Below are 21,260 nucleotides of genomic sequence, written 5' to 3'. Positions count from 1 at the left end.
AATATATAATTCTTGTATAAATTGGTTTTATGTATGTAAACAAATAGGCATAGAGTTCAAAAGTTTTTAATGTTTTCTTGATGCCATTATTTTGTCTTCGTAAGATCTTCAATTTTTTTCACACCATTTGTCTTCTCCTTCATGTATCTTATTTACTGTCCATTCAGCACCCTCCCAATTTTGTCACTTCTATCACCTCCAATATGGATCCCTTCCATTTATACTTGGTCCAGTTTGGCTACTTTTCTCATCTTTATTCACTTTAGTGTAATTTTTGTTTCCTCTAAAAGCACATCTAGAACTGAGTTGTTAAAGTCCAAGAGTAGTGGTTTCACTGATCTTGATGGAGAAAAAAAAAATTTTGTTATAATTTAAAAAAAATTTCCCTCATTTTTCTTGTTTATCATCCCTGTATGCTCTAGAGATGACTAGTTCAATGGATATCTTTCAATCTTTTTTCAAAGTAGTTCTATCTACCACTGCCTTTTCTGCTTTATGAGATATTACTGCTCATAATTGTTGTTTACCATCAATAAGATTTTGCAAAGAGTTTGTACCCTAATCCAGAGTTAAAAGCCATTTTTGTTCAGCATATAAGTTAGATGTTTGCTGACAAAGACACTTTCTTTGGTATTGATCGCTTTGTTGTAGCTATTAATTCTTTAAAATTCTTGGTAAAATCATGGTAATGAATGTTGATGTTATTCCATCATCCATTTAAAAAAGTTAATTATATTTTAAAATAATTCATAGTTAAGTTGTTTCAATTGTATTCCATATCTCCTCTCATTTTCTTTCTGCTTTTTGGTTATTTTTAAAATAATTTTTATCTTAAATCTGAGGAGTCAGTGAACTGACTGTATGGACACCCAACTCAGGTTAACTATCACATCAATAATAATATTTTCCGGACTGTTTAAACAAATGATAGAAATTAGACATGGCAAGTATCAAATAATATCATAAAGAATATTTTTATAATTATTATAGTAAAATATGAATTAGACTTCACCATTGTATAGAACACACAATAATACAAATATTCATCACATCTTCATTCTTTTATGATTAACTATGTATAACATATATACACATATATGTCATAATTATATTATTATTGGTGGTGGTGGTCAGTTGTTTCAGTCATGCACAAATGTTTCTGACCCCATTTAGGGGTCTTTGGATAAGATACTGGAGTTTTCCATTTCATTTGCCAGCTCATTTTGCAGATGAGAAAACTGATACAGTTAAGTGACTTGCCCAGGATCACATAATTAGTAAGTTTCTGAGGCCAGATTTGAATTCAGGAATATGAACTTGCCTGACTCCATATCTGGCACTCTATCCACAGATCCATCTAGCTGCCCCTAAAATATATATAAAAGATAAAAATATCTCCTTCCTTTAAAATAGCCCTTTCATAAGGTCGTATCTATTCATATTTATTAGGGAAGAACATATGATTTTTTGAAATGTTTCTCTCTTCCTTAGATACAATGATTTACCAAAGCATTTGTGATTTAAATATAAAATATTTCTTTCTTTTTTAGTCTTTGGACATGGGGGAAGAAAGATTAAGGTGATAGTAAGAATTTAAATGTAGCCTTATTTTAATTGTAACTCATTCAGAAAATGTTATTCACTTAATTTTTTACATATTTAAGAATGAGTACACACATACATACATAGAATATATATTATTAACACATACATCTAAATACACGCAAAGAAATAACATTTCCAGCTTAATTTCTGAAAATGTAAAGTTTGACCTGGGTAAAATTTAACTTTGACATAAATAAGTGATAGAATACTTTTCATAGTTCCACACATTTTCTATAATTTAGCTTTGGAAGTTATTTTTTTCATCTGTATTTCCTTGCTGACATATTCTGTGAAAAATAAAAACGATGAACTCTTGTCTGTGTTACGACTACAGATCCATTTTATTATCATTATCTCTGACCAGTATCCTCTGTTCCTGATCAGTAAACTTCTTGATCAATTAGGCATACTTGATTTTCATCAGATAATACCTGAATATGCCTGACATTCATATTTGAGAAACATTTCTTAAGCAGCTGTTTTATATGCAAAGTACAATATCCACTGAAAAACTTTTCATTTCTACAGATGGTGGCAGCAGAAGCAAAGGAGAGCATTTTCCTTATGAACAAGAAATCAAATTCTTCGCTAAAGTACAGTACACTCTTGTTACTATAGTATTTGTTTACAAACTATGGTATTTAATTATTTGCCTGAGTTTAAGATGCATTTGTATGAAAATATGAATTTTATTTCAGTGATGATAGAAATGTAAATTTTTCTTGGCATGAAAATGCATGCATCACATGAAATAAATGTTCTCCCTTTCTTCACAGCACTTTGTCTCATGCTCCCACTTTTCTCCCTAATTAATATGCTGAATGGCAATTAATTGTAAGCAAAATAGATCATCTGATTTATGTCATCATAATTTTGTGAGTTATATTTATTATAATGGGAATATATCTTTATTTCATAATGAGAACATTTTAGAAATACTGTGTTTCTAAAAACTAGTTCAGTGTTTCTTGTGCTAGGAGAGATAGAACAAGAAAATATTTCTTGTTTACAAAGAAAACAATTCAAAGCAAGGGTTACATTTATTTGAAGTCCTCCTTAAATAAGTAATTTGTAGGTGATGATGAAATATAATACATTCTGTGATCTTCAATTTATAAATTATTTCCTGGTACTTAATTGTCTTTAAAAGAGAATTTTAATAGTCATTCCTTTCACCACCCTATTAAGCCTGTCATAAAAGGAATCTAAGAAATTCCTTTTAAGTAGTTTAAATCTTCCAGTTGTCAAACAAGAATCAAGTATTTCCCTATTCAAGCCCAACACCACCTGTCAATACTGTTATATTTTGTGGAGGGAACTAGGAATTCCCAAAACTTCTTAAAATTTACCAAATTCAGTGTTCACCTTCTCAGTTGTAGTTTGTCAGTTGAGCTAAAGAAGCAAAATTAAGAATTCTGCTACTGAATGACATAGCTATGAATATGGGAGGACTTTTTGCATGCAATCCTAGTTTATACCACACTCTCAAACATACACTGGCCATATCCAAACCATTGAATACACTTGAGGTGATGGTATCTATTTTCCTCTGCTTTCATTCAGGTTGTGCTTCCTTTAATCGATCAATATTTCAAAAACCATCGCTTATACTTCTTATCTGCAGCAAGCAGGCCTCTCAGCACTGGAGGACATGCATCTAACAAGGAAAAAGAAATGGTGACTAGGTAAACATAAATATTTTGGATTAGTGAAGACTGAATTATGTTTTTGGATTGAGGTTTGAAAATGGAATAGAGTGAAGACAAGAGAAATTTTCTATTACTTTTACTCTGGTTCCTGCTTATTAAGGATGATATAAGAAAAGAGGTAATAGTAAGCCATTGAATATATTTCCAGCTTCTGAGTTTTACTTTATGATGACACTAAAATTGATGCTGAAGAGTTAAGATTTAAAATAATACTTTTTTTGGAAGGAGCACATGGAACAAACAAGGTTAGAGGTATGTCAATAAAATCTCTGTATTTTAGTAAGCATTGTTATGTAAACAATTATTTTTAAAACATTTAAATCTGCTATTTTTGCCTACAACAAAGCATAAGAAGACATAGTTGAACTTAGATGCTTTTAAATATCTAGACTAAAATCAGAAGAAAATAAATGAAAATTATATTATTCCATTCAATTCAGCTTCCTACTACATCTTCTCAATTCTGTCTTACAGAGATCAATGTATATTTTGTAGACTTATTATAGATTCCTTTGTAACCTTTAGAGTAGTTTCTCTAGTATATATATATATATACATATATATGTGTGTGTGTGTGTGTGTGTGTGTATATATATGGATTATTATAACAAAAGAGATTTATTTACTTTACTAACCATTTTTTAGTCCTTAGCAGACATATCCATAACTATTTGAATGAAAATAAACCCAGAATACTGCTTAAAACATAGTTTGGGAAGGTATTACAGGTTTTTCTAAGTCTTCACTTAAAGGGTCTGCTGCAAATATGGAGTAATATAACAATTACATTCTTGGTGGATATATGGCTAGGTAAAATGAAAACCTCGGTGAAACATGTTGCTAATGAAGAGGAAAAAAACAGCTTTCTTGATCCTGTTGTAAATTTAAGGAATTTTTAAGTTTTACTTATTAGAATTTCATGGCTTATTGGCCTCAGGCTGGGTTCTAAGTTAATTGGCAATAGTTAATTTTTTTCCTGTTCTGTTTTTCCTTCTTTTTTTTTGCTACATGACCTATCTTTCCACATTAGAGATCCATAAAAAGCAAAACCAAAATCCCCAAAATTCTAAAACAAAACAACATTTCTTTGTTCTAATATTTGAGAAAACAGTGTAATCTGTATTAATTAAATGCTCTGATAATACATGTTGTTAGACTCTTCATTATAGAGGTAGAAATAATAAATATCAAACAAGGATATCTTCAAAGACATGGACTCCTTCCCTATCATACCTTAGTGCTCCTTCCTTCTTTCACCTTAGGGTGAGATAGGCTTCATCTCTACAGACTATTTAAGCTTTCTAGAGGGCACTTATGCCTCCCTTGGGACAATTCTCATTCCCAATTAAGTAATATCACATGGGATTCTAGGCTTTCTCTCATTTAAAACTTAGCTTGTCCTTGCTAATCTTGAATAATTGCCTTTTACTTCTCAGCACTGCCATCTTTAACTCATTCCTGTGAAGAATTAAAATTGTCTCATTTAAGATTACCTAGGTCAATTCTGTTAAAAATATCATCATTTCCAGAGAAAGTGGGAGAGGGAGAGAAGGGGAGAGAGAGAGAGAGAGAGAGAGAGAGAGAGAGAGAGAGAGAGAGAGAGAGAGAGAGAGAGAGAGAGAGAGAGAGAGAGAGAGAGAGAGAGAGAAAGTTTATGTGTGTATGCCTGTGTAAATTAAAACAAATCAGTATTGTAAAAAACCCTATTAAACTGTAAAAAGTAAAATTAAAAGAAGTCATCTTCAGCATTCCATTCCATTCCATATTCCATAATTCTTGATCATTGCTCTGTATTTTCAGTCTTAGCCTTGAAACTAATCACTTCTCCGATTTTATTTTTATTTCTCTCACATTTGATTAATGTTAACACCTTTTAATTTTACTCTATCTCAAGTCTATTATCATTCTGATCCACCCTCAAATGATACAGCTTTGTGTCTTTGAGATGCCCTTCTGCCTCCACTATATAATGCTCTGATTATTCAAATTTCCTTTAATTTCTCTCAATAAGGGCCAGTCATTAATTTTCCCAATGGTAAATTCATAAATTGTTATCATTAGATGTCAAATCTTTCATATCTAACCTTTTTACATTCTCATTTTATAGTTAATGAAACTAAGCCCAGAGAGTTGAAGAAATTTGTCCATGGCATAGATCTAGAATCAGTTGCAGAATTGTTATATAAATCTAAGTCTTCTTACTCCTTGTCCAGTATTCTGTCCACTATACTGACCCTGGCTAACTAGACAATCATGCAAGTACTTTATCCCTTCACCAAGACCTACAAATTTGAAAACAAGACAGTGTCATCCCCTTATCATTACTGAGTCTCTTCTTTTACCACTTTTCCTCTTTATAGCTAGGAAATCTTCAAACTAATACTGGGAATAATTAGAAGCTTTCCATAAAATGACAGAATGTCAGTTTCTAGAAGAGATCAAAGATACCATCAAGATCCCATGCTTCATTTTAAAGATTAGGTAATTGAGGATTAGAGAAATTAAATGCCTTGGTCAAGGTTATATAGCTAGTAACTGGTAGAGCTAATATTCAAACCATTATCTTTTGACTATAACATTAGTGCTCCTTTTATATTATACAATTGTCTCTTTTTTCCCCCAGCATCTTGTGAGCAAATTTTCATATGATATAATTGATGTCAAATTTTCTTGGCTTATGTTTAGTTTTTAACAAACAAAAACAAAATTTTATTATTTAATGCATTTGAATGAGATGTTTTATTATAGTCATTTAGAACAAAACTTACCTATGTTTGTTTCATAGAGAAATTAATTTCAGTTTAACAAAGGAATAAACAGGGCAATTATTTTTCACCAAGAATTATTACTTTTAATATCATTGGGGGTAAAGATTTTTGTGTCATATTTCAACAAGTACAACTTTTTGTTTTTATTGACTTTATAAAATCCAAGTCTGTGTTATACCTATATAATTTCTATAAATATACAAATGTTAGATATATTTGAAAAAGAAGTTGGAAAGACTCAATCATAAAATATTTTAAATAATTTTTTAAACATTGACCCAAGAAGAAGAAAACTATCACTGTTTCTTAATTTATTATACTTTTGTACTTGGATAGATATATGATTTCACCAATGTGGATACTCTTCCTGTTGATACAGATTGGAACTCTAGCATACTTCATTATCTTATGTAATTCCAATCATTCTTTCTCCTAATTCCTAACTGAATTTACTAAATAGATTAGAGGTCTTCCTTTTGATCTTTTGGTATCTGAGTGCTATCAATACATATTCCATGTTATTTTTATGCCCATTAAAGTCTTAATCCATTGGAGTGGTGGTGACTATGAATATTCAAAGGTAATGGAAGCAGAAGTATAAGTTCTTCCAGTTCTGACTAAGGTGGAAAGATACAAATAAAGGTGGAAAAATTTTAAAAAAAATAAAAATATTGTGTCTCTTGTTTGAATAACCTAAATAGGTGAGGAAAGTCATAATCTCAAATGAAATTTTGGCCATGGAAAACCAAAAATTTTTGTGTCTATATATGCACATGCATACATATATGATGGTGTTAGTTTAACCTTATATTTAATATTTGAAAATTTCTCACACTTTACAATTGAACTAATTAATAAATATGTCAGGGTATTTATAGATGTGATGATTTGAATATCTTCCCAGTAATCCTTCCAGCTTTATAGTTCTATAACTATGACTATCCAAATAGAGATTGCACTCAGGGAGTTCAATTTGGGAAACTATTTCCTAATTTTAGAAGCTAATTTCCTTAAATTTGAGAGTAAGAAATTTGTCTAGGTATGATTTATTATACTTTTACTTTTCCTGTAATAGTGGTATACTAAAGTTAGCTTCAACCATGAGTATATATATGCTCTAATAACATATACTGTTGTTAGAATTTCCATTCTATATATACAAAGTCAACTAAAAAAGCCAATGAAGCCTTAAGCTGCATAAATGGAAGTATTCAAAACAATGGAGATTATGGTCAATAGTAGTCTATCCTACTCTGAACACACCTGGAGAATTGTATTGAGTTCTGGCTGACATATTTTAAGGAGACTGATAAACTATAGATATATGTAATGAAAGACAACTAGGAAGGTGAGGTGCCACACCACTGTAAAAAGTGAATGTTTGGGATGATTAATTCAGAAAAAGGAGACATGGACCACAGGTGGAGTGGTCTTCACATTGTCTTTAAATATTTGAATGGCTGTCATGAGAAAGAATTCAGTTTACTTGTTCAGTCTAAGAACAGATGAAGGATTCTCTTAAATTGTAGTGAAGCAAATTTTAGTTAGGTACTAGGAAGTGCATTTAATAATTAGAGTTGTCCAAATGTGAGTGAATTTCATTTCACTAGTTATCTTCAAGTGAAAAAAGTGGCTGACCATTTGGGTGTAATGTTGTAGAGAAGGCTACAATTCAGCTATGGGTTAGTCTAGATGACCTCTGAGGGCCCTTTTATTTCTGACATCTTATGCTTTATATTTTTCTTTGACACAGTCCCTTATTGGCAACATAGGCTAAAATGGTGTCATGGTTGTGTAAACAGGCACAATCCAATGAGATAATGTAAACACCACTCTTTTCAGCTATAAGGTGTTAAATAAATATATTGTCACTGTTTAAGATCATGAATAGAGTGGAAAAGATTTGACCTGGCAATCAAAGGACTTGAATCTAAATCCCTGTTCTGCTACTTTGGTGACCTTCAACAATTCACTTCCCTTTTCTAGGCTCCAGTTTTCTCATCTTTAAAATGAGGTGATCCCCATTGCAACTTTCATTTCTGCATCTTTTATCCTATGGCTACAACTCTTAAGTCAATTTTTCCAAGTACAATTAAGCATTACATATCTGAACTGATTGAGAGCAAACATAATCCTGGTGGGAATGGGAAATTCAAAAGCATGGGAGAGAACCAGGAGAGGCACAGTATAGAGGTTATTATATCATGTCATATTAAGTGACACACTGAAACCTCCTGAGTCTTTTTTTTTTAATTCTATCTATTCTATTCTGATTAAGAGCATGGAAGGATCCCTTTTGTGGCTACTTTGTTCAGTAAGTGGCTTAGATAGACTATAGATATGAATTGATGGGGTACATAAAAACAAAGTTCTACTCTGTGTAATCTTAGTTATCTACTTAAAAAGAAACATCTATCACAGATGAGTATCTTTTTCTAATGTAATAAATATTTGAGAATAACAACTTGAAAAGTATATGATTTTTCTTATCTTTTAATAATGGTAAAGGGCTTAATACATGGACATTCCCTCTAAACTATTCAGGAAATTATCAGTATAAATTCTTTTGATTGGAAGGTAAGATGACCTATTTGTTCTTTTTTTTTTTTTAGCAAATCCTTTCCTGAATTACTTTTTATTGGTTGTATTACCCCACAGAAGGAATTTTAATTCATATAACTAGAATATCAGAATAATGCAACATGAAGGTCACTGAATCAAATCCCTCATTCCTTGATCAATAATTGACTCTCATATATAACAGACTTTTATATATAACATAAAAGTCACCTGTTTTACATGTGAGCCATGTGATCATAAGGGAGAATGAATGAATAATACCAACCAAATAGCACCATGAAGTGTGTCACTCCTGCCACATACATTAGGGAACATGTTTATTTTACAAAATTAGCTGAATATAGATTTTAATCTGGTACATGTCTATGTCAAATGAATATTTTGGCTCATTCTAGTTCTTATAAGACATATGTCCATTCACATACCAAAGCTCTCCTCTATAATACCTATCCTTACTGGCATTCAAATCCCTGAAAATTGAGCTGGATGTACAACTTTTCAGGATAAGACTAAGGCACAAGTAGTGATAAGAAACAGCAACACCAGCAGGTTTTTTGGGAACTCTCTGACATAAGGATCATTACAAAATTTTAAATACTTATCACAGCATATATTTAATTTTTTTCCATTCATTTAAAAACAATTATAGGTCACCTTCTGTGTGCAAGGCATAATTCTACTTGCTATAAAGTTGGTTTTTCACCTCAAGGAAATTTATACAGCAAATTTATTACTAGAATATATTTAAGTACCACTTTTCTATTTATTATTTTTTCTCATTAAGTAATTGACTAATACTTTTTTAGAGTCTAGTTATTTTTGTTTTGTAAATAAAATGAGCATGTTTGAGAATGGAGCAGAATTGGTTTTCATACTATATGCTGCACCTCAAAGTTGACTTCATGAACATTGATCCAATGAGCAGACTTTGCTGCTATGTATTTTTATTCCTGTAAATATTAGCAAATATTTACCGACATAATGAAACAGGCAAAAATGCACTTTTATCTTCTGATTTCCTTCAGTGGTTATACATTTATGGATTTCATGTAGATTGCTTCTATATTAATTAGCTTTGCTTCCAATTTTTTTTTGTTTCTTTACTTATAATATGTGCTTATTTAACCATGTTTGTTAAAGGTATGCACTTAAAGACTCTTCTTTTAGTACCTTTTACTCCCATATTCTGCTCAGAAAATTGATTCTTTCTGCGTGACATCATGTTGCTTTTTTCTTGCTCATATATCAGCTGTTTTTTTCTTTTTCTCTCCCTTTTCTTCTTTCTCCCCATCTTTTCTCCCTTTCCTCCCCCCGCCCCTTCTCTCTCTCTTTTTTTTTCTTTTGTCTTCAGCCTATTCTGCAAACTTGGAGTTCTTGTCAGGCATAGGATTTCACTGTTTGGTAAGGAGACCCTTGACAAATACCAGCATGGCCATCACTTGGTTTTCTTTGCCATTTTGCATTGTGTTTTGTCTTGCTTTGTTGCATGAATGCATGTTTGCATGGCTGCATGCATGGTCAGCATTGGCCAAGAGAATGTTTCTAGGCTGATTTTACTTAGCAGTTTCTATATGGTGCAGTTGAGGGTGTCACAAATTTTATTTGCTAGTTAAAATAATTGAAATTTGAGAGTTATTTTAAAAACCTTAGAAGAAAGTGGTAACTTCTGTTATATCCTATTTTCAGTGAACATGGAGAATAAAGTTGTACCTGTAGATCTGCTTTTATTTCTTGATTTACATACATTAAAGTCCTTTTATGAAGTCCTGCTTTGTGTAATCTCTAATTCATATACAATGGACTATTATTTTTTGGGTTCTGAATTATAAATCTATATGACTATTACATTTCAGATACTGGAGATCTATCATTAGCAAAGTTTAATGAAAACATGAAGGGCAGGAAGGAGAATCTTAATAACACCAGATATTTCATAGTTTCTGCCTTTGAAAACTATCTTATTTAATATCTTTTCACAGACTCAGAGTATAGTCACACAGTTTCCATAATCTTTCCTTTGGGCTAGGCTATTAGAGAACACTGCAATCTCATGTTTCACACTTTACTGAAACTGCTTTTAGAAAATGTTAGAGCAATTTTGTACTGCTTTGACTACTTTTATCAATTAGGATTACTCCCTGGATGATTTCAGTTTAAAATTTTTTTTAAATTCTTTGATAGCTATGTAATACAGCTCCCTAAAAAATTTCATTTCTTCATTGGGAAAAATACACCTATGTATGTGTGCATGCATGTGTAACACACACGTTCCCCATATATTATTTTGAAACTTTCAATTTTTACCATGAGACTTAATTTTCTATTATACTACTAGAATAACACTATTTTCTAAAATTATTCATTGTTATTAAGCTATTATATTTAGAGCATAGTATTGCTGAATTTAGCAATAAGAAAGTGCTCCCTTTAAGTTTTCTGGAATTTTGCATTAGTATTCTTATTATTTTAGAAATTAATATGGGAATCATCTATGGATTAATAATTAATTTATTGCCTTAGTTTTAACTAATTAATAGTCAGTTTTCATGAAAATTATTTAGCCTTTCTTTTGATATTGGTTTTGTATTTCTCCCCTCTTTATTCTAAAAGAATGGTCAAGAAACACAATTCAGTTGAGGTACATTTTGTCAGCATCATTCTGTGCCTCCTTGTATCTTAATGTAATTCTACATGGTGTGCTGCAGTGACCGTTCTCCATACATATTATGGATTCTTCTATTTCATGAGTATCTTTTCCTTAATATTGCTTCTTTTTATGTCATTTTAAAATTAGTTCCTTGGCAAGAAACAAATAATAGAATTTTGAGGAAGGTAAAATCAATTTAGAAATATTGTGTTGGTTACTCAAATCATTTTCTACCTCTTGTTAGGTCAGTTAGCCATTTTGTGTTTGATTTCCCAATTTTAAACATCAATAAGTATATTAGATCTTCCTTAAAACTAGATTTGAGAACTTCTTAGTTTTATATTGTAAATCAAATGCTTTTCTAGCACACAGTGACAACTTCTGCTGGAATTCTATAAAATTCTATAGCCCTCTACTATTATGCATTTTAATATAGCACTTACCTTATCTTCAGAATCTTTCAAAATATAATATAACAAATTTGATGATATCAACATATGTATGTTATGGAATAATTCAACATTAATCAATTTTCAATAAATTTTCTCATCTAAATTCTTTAGGAAATGTGCTTTAAAAAATGAAAACAATGGCAAAACCTTTTGCAAAGCAAATAATCATCTTGTAAAACAGTCTCTAATTTGTCAATTTTATAAATGTTGATATTCTTAAAATAATAAATATCCCAAAGAATATTATTTTCAGGAGTACCTTATAGAATAGGTTTTGATTTTTATGTTATGATTATTATTTCATATTTCATTTTAAATTTTGATCTAAGAGATATAACCTAAGTTGATTATTAATTTGTCTTTTGTTAGAAATTCTGATCTAGATTTCAGTCATTAAAGACACAAATCAAAAAAGACTGCATGTGTGTATTGAGATACATGTAGGCATATCAAATTAATTATTGAGACTTGGCAATATATTTGTCAGGTGACAGCTAAATTTGGGAGTATGATTATAACATCCAACAAATGCTCATCATATTGAAACATATATCTCTATACACACACACAATCTTTTTGTAAGATTAATAATCAAGATCCTGAAATGTCTGTTATAGTAGTTTCAGAAATAAGTTATAGTAACAAGAGAACTCATTTCCCAGAGTATAAAAACTCAGAGTAAAGAATAGCAAATGCATTATTCTTAGTATCTTACATCCATATATTCACACATATATATGCATATATATGTATGTATATAAAATAAAATCTGTAAAAATTAGAAATGTCTTGCCACTGTATTCTTGGGCAAGTCTAGGAGGGTCAAGGACAGTGATATTAGAAACAAACCTTCCTGGTAGAGTTAAGCTGAAATATATTACAAGTTTATTTTTCCCCCAGCCTATGGAGTCCACTGTTCAAAGAGGTACCTTTTTTCATAGTGCTCATTTTTTCCCCATTTTTTCAGATAGAAAATTTCCTTTACTATTCCTAAAGACAACCACTCTTACTGCAGCCTAAATAGGCTGAAGTGTTTTTATGGACAAAAGTAAAACTGTCCAAAACAGAATCAAAAGAACAATGATGGTGGTGGCACAAATGTCTGCAGAACAGGAGTTTAGTGTAGGCTTCCTGGGCTCTATCCAGAAATAAAATTTTAAAGTATTATGTTTTCTCATAGTGAGAAGGAGGTATCATATAGCTCCTAGAATTCATGCAATGTGAAGATTAGTTATTTGTTTTAGTTTTCCATATCCCAATTTTACTGAAACATTTGGATTTCTTAAGTCCTTAAAAAATGAGACCAGCCCAAGTTAGGGAAATTATTTAATTATTTCATGTAGATTTGAAAGATTTCATTAGAGGGAACAAAAAATTATATTGATTCCTGAAAGGATCACTGAAAACTCATAACAATTAAATAAGTTTAAGTAGAAAAAAGGCAGGTCATTCTCTCACATTGATTACATTCTGTTACAGGGAAGGTGAAATAGGATAGCTTGAACACCGAAAAGTAAATAGAAAATATATACAAACTGGACGTGAAATACTTTCTGAAGTTGCAGAAGGCTATGAGCTTCTGGAATTGGTCTTTTATAGGAAATGGCATACAAGTTCAGCTTTGAAAGAAGTTAGAAATTTTAAGAGGCAAAAGCAAAGAATGAATGTATTCCAGGTCTGGGGGTAGCATGTAATGGCACCTAAGGGCATAGCAAATATGCCGGTTTCACTGGAATGCAGCATTTGCCAAGATGATTAGAAAGGTGGGACTAAATCAGATTGTGAAGGACTTTCAATGCAAATATAGAGGAGCTTATATTTTTAATATAAAAGGAAAGGGAGTCATGGGAGCTTCTTGAGCAAGGAAATTTTATGGTTAAATCTATGCTTTAAGAATATCAACTTGGCAAGTGTGTGAGAAATGTTTTTAAGATAGGAGTGTCTGGAGACAAGTAAACCAATCATAAAGCTTGGTGAGAGATGATGAAAGCCTGAATTAGAATGATTAGGGTGTAAGTGAAGAAGAGGTGAATTACAGAGATCTAGAGGCTCAATCCTGAATCTTCTTCTGTTCTCTCTGTATTGTTTCCTTTGGAGTTCTCATGAGCTCCCATGGATTCAGTTATCATTTTTCTGCACATGATTCTGATATCTAACCTCTCTCCTGACCTTTAGTCTTCAAAATCCAACTGCCTATTAGACATCTCAAATTGGATACTGAATATTGGAAAATATTCATATTTTAAATTTAACACTTACAAAACTGAACTCACTATCTTTGCCCCTAAACTTTTCCCTCTTCCAAACTTCACTATCCTTTTGGGTGTAGTAACATCATCCTCATGACCATGGTTGCAACTTAGGTGTTATCCTCAATTCCTAAGTCTTCTCTCCTTCCCCAACCTTGACCCACCATATTTAATTATTTACTTAATCCTCTTGATTCTACCTTCCCAGAATCCTTACGTGTATGATTAGAAATCTGTTACCCTTAAAACTACATTTCCTGGGAGCCCAACTGACTTCCTCTCTAATCACACAATATTAGCCCCATTTTTCTTCACTGACAATGCTATCACACTGTTGCAGGTCCTTATCACTTCATGCCTAAACTATTTCAGTCCCCTTCTGTTTGGTCTTCCTGCTTCATCTTTTCTCCCTTTAGTCTATCCTTAATTTAGCTGTCAGATCATGTCATCCCTGTCCCTATTAAAAAAAACCCCAGGGGCTTCTTATTATCTACTGGAACAAATATAAAATCCTCTGGTTTCTGAAACCCTTCTTAACCTGCCCCCTTCCTATCTTTCCAGTCTCCTTTTGCCTGGCTCCTTTCCACATACTCTGGGATCAAGTCACACTGACCTGCTTGCTGTTGCTTACATCTATCACTTTATTTCCAATTTCCTTGTATTTTCATTGATATAACCCATGCTTTAAATTCTCTTTAACACCTAAACTTCCTTCCATTCAAATCCCAATATCCACAAGAAGATTTTTCTGGTCTCTCTTAGCCTTAGAGACAGGCCACTAGCATTGTCTCTAATTTACTCTGTGCTTATCTTAGTGATTCATGATTGTTTACATGTTGCTTACCTATTAGATTAAACTTTTGGAGAGTAGGAACTGCCCATTTCTTACCACAGTATCTGACACTTAGTAAGTGCTTAATAAATCACTTTGAATTGATTTATAGAGGTATAATCTATAAGACTTGGCAATTACTTAGATATAGTTGGGTGAAGGAAAAGGAAGAGTCCAGGTAGAATCTAAAGTTGGGAATCAGTGTGGTTGGAAGGATTGTACTACCTGCCACAGAAGACAAGTTTATAAGAGGGTGAGGGGTGGTGGTTTTATAGATTCAATTTCTCCCTATAATTCTATAGGGCATTATAAAGTCTTCAAGAACACAACTCAAAATTCAGTACTATAGTCTTGTTAATCTCAAACAGAAACAGTTTCCTATGGAAGAATATATATGTTCTATTATACTTTTATTTTAGCAGAAATTTACTAATTACATTTTAATCTGGTTCTATAGCAGTTTTGCTGGCCAGTTTGATACCTTTGCTCCAGAAAATAAATCAAATCATTAAAGAACTTCAGGTATATAAAAGATATCCATGGAAATAGTTATGTGAGTTATGGTTAAGAGGGTGAAGGAAATTTTTGATTAAACTATTATTTTACAACATCTGGGAACACTGTTCTGATTTTTATATTTAATTTGGTGCCCATATTTTTGGAACTCCCTTGAAACTTAGCAGGCATCTGTGAAATTCTAGAGATGGCTGTAGGAACAACTTGGAACAAAAATTTAGAAATTTTCTCTCTTAAGTAAAATATAAGCAATTAATACTTTCATATTTTTCAGATAATTTAAATTTATGTTTTAACCTCTTATTAATGGCTCTTCTAGAATTGAATTGGATTTTTAAAAATGTAAGTATCTTTGGTGTGTAAGACATATTAGGCAAATTGGTTTATAATATAATAGGGGAAAACTATGCATATCTTGTTCTTAAGGATCATATTTTCTATTGGATAATATGATATATACGCAAGTAATTATCATATGAAACAGAATATCTTAGGAACAAAGGAGATATGTAGACAACATTCTTTCAGAAAATTTGAGGAAATAGGGAACAGTTTAAACAGAGGGTATTAAGAAAACCTAACAGAAGATGCAACAACTGAGTCTAACCTTTGAAACAGAATTTTTTTTCAATAAGCAAAAATAAAAAAGGGCATGCATTCTGAGGGTCTAAAGATATCTTTAATGCATGGAGATAGGAGATGACAGGATAAGATCAAAGGAAAGCTTGGTTGTATGGTAAAATGACCATAGAATAATGTGAAGGAAAGATAAGCTAGTGGCAGTTTGTGGAGCACTTTAAATAACAGACAAAAGCATTTGTATTTTATTCTACAAAATCCTATCTTTTGGCCAAAAAAAACCCTTCATTAGGTTTTTTTGAACAAGGAAAGATATGGACAGATTTGTACATTTAGAAGATTATTTTCATAGCAATATGATGAATTGATTATAGAGGGAAGATATTAGAAATGAGGAGGTAAATTAGAAGACAACCATAATCATTCTGCTAATAGGTATTGAGGAACTTAGTGTAGTACCAATGCCATTGGTTAGAAAAAAGAATTAGTGTGCAAGATAGAGATGACAAGATTAGGCAACCTTTTTGTTACTGGTGGTGAGGGAGAGTAAATAATTGACTCTGAGTTTTTAATCTTTGATATTATTTAATCCTTGATCTATTGTGATGAACTAGATGGTCTCTGAGGTCTTTCCCATAGGATTATATGATATGTGCTTATGAGGGAGGAAGAAGAAGATGAAACAGTGAAGTATATTAATCACATATGAGAAATATTAGGAGAAAACAGTGTCACAGAAGCCATGGCAGAAGAGGTGGTAATCATCATTTTTTTCAAATGCTGTAGAAATAAAGAAAAGTTTCCTTTTAAATTAGCAAATCAAAAGTTCATTAGCAAAAATAAGTTGCATTTGAACTTAATACTCTTCTAGCATTCCTGTCAAATGTATAATTCAAAATATCAATGTATTGTAACTCTAACATCATTTAATAGATGTGCAAGAAATGTTAATTCAAATGTAATTGCTCTTTCTACCAAAATTTTAAAATACATGTATTATCTTTCTTAACAAATTAAAAAACCATAGTACAATATATCTTTATATCTCTGCATATTTATGAATAGTGTATAATAGATTTTTTCATTTTATTTATCATCAATTAAGCAAATAACTATTTTAGTGCAGCTAGTTACAAATAAATTAATATATTCATATATAGGATATGTATTTAAATTGCTATGAGTAATAATAAAAATTTCTGTTTTTGAATGAGTATAGTAGATATGATTTTTAAGAGAAAAAAGATTTTGTCTTAACTGTTATTTTTACAGGAAAATCAGTATTCAGAATATATTGAGGAACCACTATTTATAAGCACTACAAGACATAAAGACATAAAGGGAAGCTCTTAGATGCCCTCGATAATTTTTTAACAGATTTGAACTCACCATTATACCACAAAAACATATAGGGATTGAAATGCTATTAGCTCTATTGATCCTAAAAGCCTGGTCAAAAAATAAACTGGAAAAATAATTTATTTCTATACTGCTTCAAACAAAATCTTTAGAATAGCATTTTTGTTCTTTTGTGGAGGAATAAAAGGAAAGTAGGGTCAAGGATAACTACAGCTTCAAAAAAGGTGAATTGATCACAAAATTTCAGCTTTATATTATTATATAAGATGTTGAAATGTTGTTTGTTGTCTTTGTCCTCTGGGTTCTCAGATTAGACACTTTCTTTACCTTGCTGCTTCTAGTTTCACCTAAGATCCAGAGTCTCAAACTTAAGTCCCTCAGTTCCACAACTTAACCCAGGATTTATGCACAAACACTTGACTTTTTTAAAAATAGCTAAACATTCACCATTTATAGGTTTGTTGAATGTATGAGTTCCAGATAAAAATTATTCTATGAATGACAGACTTCCATCTCTTATTCTTCCAGTTCCAATGATACAAAATCCCATCCATATGTTCAAAAGCAATGCTCTATCAACATTTCTACTCTCTCATCCTTTTCTGCCTCAACAATACTTCTCCTTTGTCCCAACTCAGTTCTGTTCCATTGTGTTCTTTGAAATTCCTCCACTGTCTTTAAATTTTCCTACTTTTCGATCTCTTCTTTCCATACTTATGTCTTCTGGTACCTGACTCTGCCCAGAGAACTCTGTATTCATAGCTATCCTTAACAATAGTCTACCTACTGTCATACCCATAGATATACTGGTGCAGTTAGAAGAGTTAGCATAATCCTAGTTCCCCATTGCCACTTCAATTGCCTCTCTCAACTGCCACCATGCAGCAACATTTCATCCTTTGAGGTTTATTCAATCCAAATATGTCAATGAGTAGAAATTATATATGTAGTACTCTCTCCTGTCATTCTCCTCCTTTTTGAAGGAATTTTCAGTCACTCATTCAATCTTCCTCTCTTTACCCTAGCCCCCATACAGAATGCCAGTATCTAAGGAAGTTCTTTCAGATATTCTGACCTAGTTCCTTAAACTCCTCAGCTCTCATGACTTCATTCCTCCTTCCACCTCAGGCTCACAAATTAGTCACACATCCTTGATCAAGAATTCTGAAATTTCTTTATCTGACCATAATATTATCATTTCAATAATTTTGTGCTTTACTCATCCTAAAACTATTATTTTTATTGTGATCTTTATTTCTTTCACTCCTAGTCATCACCCCTGCTCTCACTTCACTTTCCTCCCTGCCTAAAGTTGACCCTATGACTAACCATTTCAATATTATACTGTCTTTGCCTTATTTTCCTTTTAACAATAAGATAAGGCCTTGCTAGACCCCACCTCTATTTGATTTCATGAATTATATCCTCTTCTATTGAATATTGATAGAAGTCACACATCTACACTGATTGAGCCTTATACAAACTCGTTTTTTCTCATCTCAACTCTCACCTCAATATGTCAGTATAATCCTTTTATACACTAAATGAATTTTCCATCACATTTCCCACAGAGACTTTGTCAGATGTTCTCTTCTCCTCCTTTGCCTCCCATTTACTTTCTGCTGAGTACCTTGCCTTTTACTTTACTAAGAAAATGAAAGTGGTTCTCCTTTAGCTCCCTCTTCCTCTTTTCTCAAAAAGCTTTGACACCATCAATCAATCATTAAATAAGAATTTTTTTATGTTCTAGGTACTTTGCTAAGCATTGTATATATAAAGAGAAAAGCAAAATAGTCTCTGTTAGCAGGGAATTACATTATAATGATCATATATAGGTATATGAAAGTCACATAAAAAGCAGACACAAATTTAATAACTTTGATTGGTAAAGGGAGCAGAACACAAAACAGGAAAGGTCTTGAAGAAAATAGCCCTTGTGCTGATTACTGAAAGAAGTAACCAGTTGCTAGAGACAGAGGTGGGTAGAGAAAACATTCTATTAATTGAATATAACCAATGCAAAGGTATAGAGACAGAAAGGGGAGCAGTATGTATGAAGAATGGCAAATAGGAAAATATGAATTCATCATAAAGTGTTTGGAGAGCAGTAGAGTATAAAAAGCCTGGAAAGGTTGGATAGAACTAGGTTATGAAGAACTTTAAATACCAAACAGGGGAATTTAATTTGATCCCAGAAATAATAGGGAATAATTAGAATTTGTAGAATAGAGTTGTGACATGTTCAAACCTGTACTTTAAGAAAATCACTTCAGCAATTCCCTGGATGATAAAATAAAGCAGAGGAAATCTAAGGTAGAAAGCTTAAGTAGAAGGAATGAGGACCTGATCTAGCATGATAGGTATATGAAAAGAGGGAAAGGGATGAGCATGGCAGATACTGTGATAGAAATGAGAAAAATAATCAATAATGACACCAAAGTAATGAGAATGGGTGGATAAAATAATAGGAGGTGCCTCAATAGTACTAGAGAAGTTCAGAAAAAGGATGGATTTAGAAGGAAAGAGAGTGAGTTCTTTTTTAAAAATGTATGTGACATGTCTCCAGGTTGACATATAGATAAAGGAATCTTCTGATTTGAAGTGATAATTGAATCTATATTAGCTGATGATGTGTCACTAAGTGACAGACTATAGAGACAAAAGAGAAGTCCTAGAGTATAACTTTGAAATATACTCACCCTTAATGGGCATGGAATGGATGAAGTACTAGTAAAGACTGAGAAATGTTCAGAATGCTAGGAGAACAGGCGAGAGAGCAATCATTAAAATTAAGAGAGGAGAGTGTGTTCAGGAGTAGAGAATTAGCAATGTCAAATGCTAGATAGAAGTCCAAAAAGATGAAGGCTGAGAAAAAAATAATTAAATTTGGCAAATAAGAGATTATTGGTAATTTTGGAAAGAGTAGTGCTATTTGAGTGATTAGCACAAATACCAGATAGTAAAGAGTGAGAGGAGAGAAAATAGAGGCAGTGAGTATAAATAATTTTTTCAAAAAGTTTGGCTGAGAAATAAGGGAATCCAGGTAAAGAAGTATTAAAGGATTTAGGAATTTTGTTTTGTACAGGAGAGACATAGGTATTCTTGTAACTGTCAGGAAAGGAAAAAGTAAATAGGGAGAAAATGAAGATTAGAGAATGGTAGTAGGGACAGTTTTCTAGAGAAGATGGAAGAGAATGAGATCAAGAGTACATATAAAGGGGGCAGCAGGGTGGCTCAGTGGATTGAGAGTCAGGCCTAGAGATGGGAGGTCCTAGGTTCAAATCTGGCCTCAGACACTTCCCAGCTGTGTGACCCTGGACAAGTCACTTAACCCCCATTGCCTAGCCCTTACCACTCTTCTGCCTTGGAGCCAATACACAGTATTGACTCCAAGATGGAAGATAAGGGTTTAAAAAAAAAAAGAGTACATATAAAGGAATGACCTTGGCAAGAAAGGCTATTTCTTCATCAGTGAGGGAAATAGAAAAGGAAGTAGTGGGGAGAGGATGGTGTTAAAGAGGTAATGTGATGGTAAGACCCAAGGATGTAGTGAACCCTGTATAGTTCAAGTATAAGGAATTATAGAAGTTGAAATATATTAAGGTAGTAGGAGATTGGGGTATAAGGAAGCATTAACATGTATGTTGAAGTCCATTTGCTATGAAGGCAGTTGTTGATGGGAAGAGATATTTCCTGCTGTTAGCCAGAAACTGAAATCTTTGAGAAAGGAGCAAGATTGTCCTGGGGGTCAAGAGATGACAGCCCCCAGGTTCAGGATAAATTTGTAATTTGGATAGATTGAGCTTCAAAGTATTATCTTTCTTCATTTTGTCCTTTTCATTGGTCTTTGAGGAAGAGTTAATCCTTTTCACCAAGGCTTCCCACCCTTGATATACATTTTCATTTCCTCTGACTGACTGGCTCCTCAAGAACACCCCACACAGAGATTTCTCTCTTCCTACTT

At 32.2% G+C, this 21,260-nt stretch overlaps 1 protein-coding gene across 2 annotated transcripts in view; it reads left to right on the top strand.

The window, feature by feature from the left end:
- Positions 1-21,260, top strand: part of RYR2 (ryanodine receptor 2) — a 760,518-nt gene that overhangs the window by 561,004 nt on the left and 178,254 nt on the right. For both annotated transcript variants that reach the window (XM_056816085.1, XM_056816086.1), the window contains 3 exons: positions 2,134-2,198; positions 3,169-3,290; positions 10,014-10,063. In XM_056816085.1, the coding sequence (XP_056672063.1) occupies positions 2,134-2,198; positions 3,169-3,290; positions 10,014-10,063 (237 nt within the window). The remainder of the gene's footprint in view (positions 1-2,133; positions 2,199-3,168; positions 3,291-10,013; positions 10,064-21,260) is intronic.

Source organism: Monodelphis domestica, chromosome 2 (assembly GCF_027887165.1).
Source record: "Monodelphis domestica isolate mMonDom1 chromosome 2, mMonDom1.pri, whole genome shotgun sequence".
Classification (NCBI taxonomy): Eukaryota; Metazoa; Chordata; class Mammalia; order Didelphimorphia; family Didelphidae; genus Monodelphis; species Monodelphis domestica.
This window is presented reverse-complemented; position numbering and strand designations above follow the sequence as displayed.